This window comes from Gasterosteus aculeatus, chromosome 17 (genome assembly GCF_964276395.1).
Source record: "Gasterosteus aculeatus chromosome 17, fGasAcu3.hap1.1, whole genome shotgun sequence".
In the NCBI taxonomy this organism is placed as follows: Eukaryota; Metazoa; Chordata; class Actinopteri; order Perciformes; family Gasterosteidae; genus Gasterosteus; species Gasterosteus aculeatus.
The window spans coordinates 329,793-337,500 of record NC_135705.1 but is presented as its reverse complement, the minus strand read 5'-3'; the positions used below and the strand labels follow the sequence as shown (position 1 = coordinate 337,500).

Genomic DNA, 7,708 nt, shown 5'->3' with positions numbered 1-7,708 from the left:
GTAAAGTACAAATCTACCGACTGCTCTTGAGAGACTAATCTTGTCTCTTGTGTGTCATTGGCTGTCGGGGCTGTCACTCACCGCTGTCGTCCAGTCAGAGAGCTGACCCCAGTGAAGGAGCGGCTCCTGTGGACCAGCCGTCCGTCAGATGGAGAGTCGAATCGCAGCTTCACCGACATCCTGGAGAGAGGGGATTTATTTCCATTATTTATCTGGGACACTCAAATATTCTACAACTTTTTAACAACCAGAATCTTCTTCTTCTACCAACGTTGAAGTCAAGCGTTGAAAAGACCCTTTTGTTTGTTGTCGTGTGACTGATGTCACAAAGTCTGTTACCAGCTGTTGTCTGTTCCCACTTCGACTCAGATGACGTTGAAAAACGTGCGTCCGGTGCCGCCAAAAGACCAGGTCCAGTCTACATCCAGGACCTGGTCTAGCCGTACACCCCTACCCGCTCACTCCGCTACGCAGACTACTCTCCCTCAACATCACCCACGCCTCCACCCTCATAGCACCTGTGCCTCTACACCTGCACCAGGTAGCACCACTATAAGTGCCCCCCTTCTCCACCACCTCTCCCTCCTCCTCCTTCTTTCCCTCTCCCTGCACCTCTCTGTCTACCCCTTTTCTTCTCCCCTTTCCTCTCCCTCTTCCTCCCCCTCTTCTTCTCCCTCTTCCTCCCCCTCTTCCTCCCCCTCTTCTTCTCCCTCTTCCTCCCCCTCTTCCTCCCCCTCTTCCTCCCCCTCTTCTTCTCCCTCTTCCTCCCCCTCTTCCTCCCCCTCTTCCTCCCCCTCTCCCTCCCCCTCTTCCTCCCCCTCTTCTTCTCCCTCTTCCTCCCCCTCTTCCTCCCCCTCTTCTTCTCCCTCTTCCTCCCCCTCTTCCTCCCACTCTTCCTCCCCCTCTTCTTCTCCCTCTTCCTCCCCCTCTTCCTCCCCCTCTCCCTCCCCCTCTTCCTCCCCCTCTTCTTCTCCCTCTTCCTCCCCCTCTTCCTCCCCCTCTTCTTCTCCCTCTTCCTCCCCCTCTTCTTCTCCCTCTTCCTCCCCCTCTTCCTCCCCCTCTTCCTCCCCCTCTCCCTCCCCCTCTTCCTCCCCCTCTTCTTCTCCCTCTTCCTCTCCCTCTTCCTCCCCCTCTTCCTCCCCCTCTTCCGAGTTGTTCTGGTAAACATAAACATGTGGATCTAATTCCTCATTCCACATCAAGCTGTTTATTTGTATGAAGGTAATCCTGATCCTGTGATTATGTTTATGTGTGTGTGTGTGTGTGTGTGTGTGTGTGTGTGCGTGCGTGTGTGTGTGTGTGTGTGTGTGTGTGTGTGTGTGTGTGTGTGCGTGCTTATGAACCCACATGTTCAAGTTACTTCAGAGTCTCTTAATTCCTGCTCTGGTTTGAATGAACACAGAGAGGAACCTGGATATCGCTGCGCAGCGTGGGGGGGGTCAGGGGTCGGGGGTCGGGGGGTCGGGGGTCGGGGGTCGGGGGTCGGGGGGTCGGGGGTCGGGGGTCGGGGGGCTCTCCTCTAACATACCATGAAAACACCCGTAGACCACAGTGGTCACATTGCTGCACTGTGGATGCAGATATGAATTGTTTACTTGCATAAATCTAACGTGTTGTCCTCGAAGCCACAGCTGAAAAACTCATCAAATGTGAGCGTGTGTGTGTGTGTGTGTGTGTGTGTGTGTGTGTGTGTGTGTGTGTGTGTGTCTGTGTGTGTGTGTGTGAGCCTCCATCTTAAACAGCATAGTTTCAGCCCCCTGGGACATGAGTCATCTGTGACCTCTGACCCCTCCCAAAAGAGCTAGCGTGAGTAGAGATGGTGTTGAACTGGACTCTAAAAATGTTTCTGTGATGGATTTGATCGATGGGATTGATCGGATGACTCATGGAACCATTTGTTCAAATACATGAACTGTATTTCATCAATTCTGTTGACTTGGAAATGGGCTACAATCCCACAAGTAATCTAGTGCTGATCACGGGGGATGTGAGATCCAGAGGGGGGTGGGTTAAGAGTCCAGAGAGGGGTGGGGGAAGAGCCCAGAGGGGTGGGGGAAGAGCAGAGAGGGGTGGGGGAAGGGTCCAGAGGGGTGGTGGAAGAGCAGAGAGGGGTGGGGGAAGAGCAGAGAGGGGTGGGGGAAGGGTCCAGAGGGGTGGTGGAAGAGCAGAGAGGGGTGGGGGAAGAGTCCAGAGAGGGGTGGGGGAAGAGTCCAGAGAGGGGTGGGGGAAGAGCAGAGAGGGGTGGGGGAAGAGCAGAGAGGGGTGGGGGAAGGGTCCAGAGGGGTGGGGGAAGAGCAGAGAGGGGTGGGGGAAGGGTCCAGAGGGGTGGGGGAAGAGCAGAGAGGGGTGGGGGAAGGGTCCAGAGGGGTGGGGGAAGAGCAGAGAGGGGTGGGGGAAGAGTCCAGAGAGGGGTGGGGGAAGAGCAGAGAGGGGTGGGGGAAGAGCAGAGAGGGGTGGGGGAAGGGTCCAGAGGGGTGGGGGAAGAGCAGAGAGGGGTGGGGGAAGGGTCCAGAGGGGTGGGGGAAGAGCAGAGAGGGGTGGGGGAAGGGTCCAGAGGGGTGGGGGAAGAGCAGAGAGGGGTGGGGGAAGAGCAGAGAGGGGTGGGCCGGGGAGAGAAACATAAAAACATAAACAGAGAAACACACTATGCGATGAAATAGGAGCATGTTTCCACACAGACACACCAGTGTGTGTGTGCGTGCTCTTCTGGAGGTTATAGGTTATATAGTCTGAACCTCACTGCGCCTCATGTGGAGGACGCGCTGACATGTTGAGCCCCACCCGCTCGCTGTGGCCGGGGGGCTTCTATAGGACCTGAGGTGGTCACCAGATGGAATGCAGCTTTAACGTGACGTTTAGAACTCAGCACCTTCACCTCCTTGAGAAGTGATGAAAACGTAATATGAGACAAAGTCTCAGCTGTTTGTCTTTGTGGACGTTAAGATAAAGAAGGAGAGAATAAGTGATGCTACACAGCAGCAATAATACAACTATAATATTATACGATATATTATCTGACTTTTCTGTCCACACAGACACATGATACATGATAAATGTAATAACCTCGTTTGTGTTATTATAAAGACAGAATTCACTTCACAACTTACTTGTTTCTGACACACATGAACCCAGAAGCAGAACAAGCGAGGACCACACTCTCTTATATCAGAACCACCGAAGAATTGAATGATTTATTAAACTCACCCGACTGGATGAAGAGCCGCTTGTACCCAGAGGTCACTTCACCGAGTCCTCCTCCCCAGACGGCCTCATGTCCAACGCTCAGAGTGTGTGTGTGAGTGTGTGTGTGTGTGTGAGTGTGTGTGTGTGAGTGAGTGTGTGTGTGTGAGTGTGTGTGTGTGTGTGAGTGTGTGTGAGTGTGTGTGAGTGTGTGTGTGAGTGTGTGTGAGTGTGTGTGTGTGTGTGTGAGTGTGTGTGTGTGTGTGTGTGAGTGTGTGTGTGTGTGTGTGAGTGTGTGTGTGTGTGTGTGTGTGTGTGTGTGTGTGTGTAGCAGCTGCTTCACCCTGATAGCGTTCCGTCTTGCAGCAGCTTCAATAGAAACACGTCCTCCTCTCTCTGCATTACTGTGTCTTTATTTTCCTTCTCATCCTCCTCCTTCCTTTCTCCTCCTTCCTTCCTCCTCCTTCCTTCCTCCTCCTTCCTTTCTCCTCCTCCTCTTTCTCCTCCTTCCTTCCTCCTCTTTCCTTCCTCCTCCTTCCTTTCTCCTCCTTCCTTTCTCCTCCTCCTCTTCCAGCACTTCTCAGTGAAGTTACTGTAGTTTAGTTAGGAGCTGCTCCTCCTCCTCTTCCTCCTCCCCCTGCGTGTCCGCGTCCTCCTCCATCTCCTGCTACCATCAGCTCATCTGTCATTTTCATTCTCTCCTTCCAGGAAGCTTTCCTAGATAAGTCCCTTGTGTCTCCTTGTTCACCCTGAGGGAGTCACGTCCTCTTATGTGTGGAGATGTTTGTTAGCCTGTAAACACAGCAACCATGACCAAAGGAACAGCAACACGGGACCAACCGGAGACCGGAGTCAGTCATGAGTGACATGTTAGTGTCGTTGGGTCCTTTCTTACTCAGACTCATGAAGACTCAGAGGGAGAAGAATGTGAGACTGCACCTCTGCTTCCTGGTCTGAACTCTGGGTCGTCATGGAAACGTTCCGCTGAGAAACTGGGTCCGAGTCCTCCATCCAAAGTGGGTGGATGCCGTCACATTGTTTACTGGACACCACCCCAACTTCTGCTTCCGCTGCATGTAAGCATACAACACAAAGCATGTGGACACCTAAACATGTGCCTGGAGTACTACGAGCCTGAAGTACTACGAGCCTGAAGTACTACGAGCATAAAGTACTACGAGCATAAAGTACTACAAGCCTGAAGTACTACAAGCCTGAAGTACTACGAGCATAAAGTACTACGAGCCTGAAGTACTACGAGCCTGAAGTACTACGAGCATAAAGAACTAGGAGCCTGAAGTACCACTTAAAGCGTAACGCAGCATTGAAGCAGCCCACTAGCTACACACGCTTGCGTGCTGGAGAACTGTGGAAAAAACCAACACAAGGAGAAAGAAGCGTCCTCAAGGCGCCGACATGCTTCTGCAACGTTTGGACTCGTCTCACTTCCTGGTTGTAAAGTCCTGCGTGTGTTGCAGAGCGATTCACCTCCAGAACAACAGGTGGAGTCACGTGTTTTGTTGAAGACGACCTGGAGAGTCACGTCTTTGTGTGTGGAAGTCGCTGGTTGCTTTATTTATGTATCATAGACTTTATTGCCCCGTGCATCCACACTGCTGCTTTTCATCAAGGACACATTTGTCCCGTATTTTCCTCCACGACTTTGTCCCCCTCGTTGGTGGAGATCTCCCTCCATGAATCAGAGGCCGTCCGGCGTCCTCATAGTCCGCCAATGACGGCTTGTACAAGCGCTCATATTTAAAAGCTCTTCAATCTGATCCGTTCTCTCGTAAACAGGTGTGAAAAGACACGCAAGGGACAACAATTATTGATTAGTTATACAAGATAATATGATACATTACATACATTATGATATAATTTGTAATACAATAATATAACATTATTTGATAATAAAATAAAATGTGATCAAATATAACATTATCATTTAATATACATATTATAATATGATGTAATATATATAATCTAAGCTTAGTGTTTTTTTCATATGAAGAATCTGCTGCAATAGAAAGAGACGCACACACAGACACACTCAGCTGCTACAGAAATACTCATATGTATGTCAGCTGGCATCCATTCATAAGTCCACACACACACAGACACACACACAGACACACACACAGACACACACACAGACACACACACAGACACACACACAGACACACACACATGGCAGGCAGAGATAAGAAACATCTTGAGTATCTGGAAGCTTCCACTCCCTCAGCACACCCTCTGTAACAGCCGAGTGTGTCTGTGTCTTCATGAAAGTCTCTAAAACGCAGTTGGCGTTTATATATGTTTGAATGGGGGGGGGGGCTGTATGAGGGAGGGGGGGGAGGGCGGGACTCCATGAGGCCCTCTGCTGTCAGAGAGCTGCTATTGGGTGAAGCAGCAGGTGTAACATCTGGAGGTGTAACATCAGGATGTGCATCCTCCAGATGTGAGAGGTGTTTTAGTGAAAATATTAACATGACTTATATTCATGATGAAATAATAATAACAACTTTATTATACATTATTAATAATGATAAAAACAGATGTTTACACACTGCAGCATGTTGTTTCTTCATTTTGTTCTGCTGCAAACGTATCACAGTGTCAGCATCAGTTACCACGACAACAGCTGTGGACCGGACGGCGGCGAGGAGGAGGGGACGAGCTGCAGCTGATGAGAAACTCTGCCAGTTATCAAATCTGATTTAGATAACTGAACTCTGTTAAGAAAAATAACAATATATATTTATATTATCACTTTACATGTGCATCTTTTATTGTACCAGCATTTGAAAACAAATGTCTCTTGTTAGTAATGACAGGTGAGCTGAAGGTCCTCCAGGTGACGATATCCGCTCACCATCTGAAGATCAACCCCGACAACACTGAACTACTTCTCTTTCCGGGAAAAGGTTCTCCAACACAGAACCTGACTGGCGACTCCGTGTTAACGTCCACTTTGACTGCAGGAACCTCGGCGTGACATCGACAGCCGACTCTCCCTGACTTCAACATCACTGACAGCACGATCCTGTAGATACTCGCTCTACAACATCAGAACACGTCCTCTTCTCACTCAGGAGGAGGTACTGATTCAGGCTCTTGTCATCTCCCTCCTGGACTACTGTAACTCTCTCCTGCAGGTCTCCTGCTACCACCATTCCACCTCTGCAGCTCATCCAGAACGCAGCAGCTCCACTGGTCTTTAACCTTCTTAAGTTCTCCCTCACTCCTCCACTCCTCCGCTCTCTTCACTGGTACCGGTGGCTCATCCAGTTCTAAACATGGTGCTCAGGTACCGTGCTGTGAATGGATGGGGTCCAGCTTACATCCAGGACCTGGTCCAACCCGACATCCCGACCCGCACTCTCCGCTCTGCATGTGATAAACTGCTTGTTCCTCCTCACTGAGAGCAAAACACTCCACTAGATCTCCACTCTCTGCTGTCCTGCTCCTAAATGGTGGAAGGAGGTCTCTGAAGACATCAGGACCACAGAGAGCCTTCACATCTTCAGACTAAAGACACACCTCTTCAGACTCTACCTCCACTAACACACATAAAACAGCTGCAGGTCCTCCGGGTGAATGATGGTCCAGTAAGCTGTCCTACAGGAAAATCCCTCAACCTGGTCTGGTTAGAATCTAACAGAACCTCTGAATGTCAACTCAGACTTTATTGATCGGGTTATTATAAGTGAGGGGCGGGGCTTACAGCGTTTGAGCGATCCCATATAAGGATCTAGATCTCTGATCTAGATGAACTAGAATGTATAGTGAACTTGAATTATCTGCCTGACCCGTGCACACGTGAACACAAACATGTCCATCTTAGATGGAGCTGTGAGGGGAACTCTCAGTGAAGCAAATGTTTCGGGCCCACCAGCGACCACGCATACATAATGAGCGCATACGTAATGAGGAGAGAGGCACTGCGTGTAAAAATGTCAGTCCGAGCCATGAAGCTACATGCTAGCATTTTACTTAGACGGATGATGACACGTGTGTCCATGAGTCTGCGTGTGTCCCTCGTATGGCCATGTTCTGAGTGTGTCATGGGGACGTCTCTCCTCGGTTAAGTGTACTTCTGTGGACACAAACAGCAGCTGATGATCCACACTGTTACCATGCCAATATTCAGCTCGCTGTTACTGTCCTTCTTTGACCATGTGGTGAAATCACAGCTCTTCCCAGAAGGCCTTTATTATGATTAACATACATACATGTGTGTGTATATATACATACAGTATAAGAGCAGACACACATCAAATCGGGGAAAAGAAGGAGCTCCAGAAACAGGAATTCATAAAGTTGTGAAATATATTGGCTGACCTTTCTAGGATCTGATTAAATGCACTTCCATCTCAGTTTGCTTTATTTTGAACATCTTTATGACATCATACCTCTAGAACCAGCTATTGGTGTCATTAGCATTGATACCTACCTGCATTCTTCTACTGTTAAAAAAAGGTTACTTGACACCAGTGTAAACAGGACATTTATTAAATGACACTTGAAG

General features: G+C 49.5%; 1 protein-coding gene across 3 annotated transcripts in view; it reads right to left on the bottom strand.

Annotated features, from left to right (window-relative positions):
- The window catches only part of ripor3 (RIPOR family member 3), a 15,563-nt gene extending 12,153 nt beyond the window's left edge, over positions 1-3,410 (bottom strand). For all 3 annotated transcript variants that reach the window (XR_013453271.1, XM_078092609.1, XM_078092610.1), the window contains exons 1-2: positions 3,205-3,410; positions 82-180 (exon numbers count right to left, since the gene is read on the bottom strand). Coding sequence is in view for 2 of the 3 variants with exons in the window: in XM_078092609.1 (XP_077948735.1) it covers positions 82-179 (98 nt within the window). In the remaining variant the exon portion in view is untranslated. The remainder of the gene's footprint in view (positions 1-81; positions 181-3,204) is intronic.
- Positions 3,411-7,708: the final 4,298 nt, after the last annotated feature.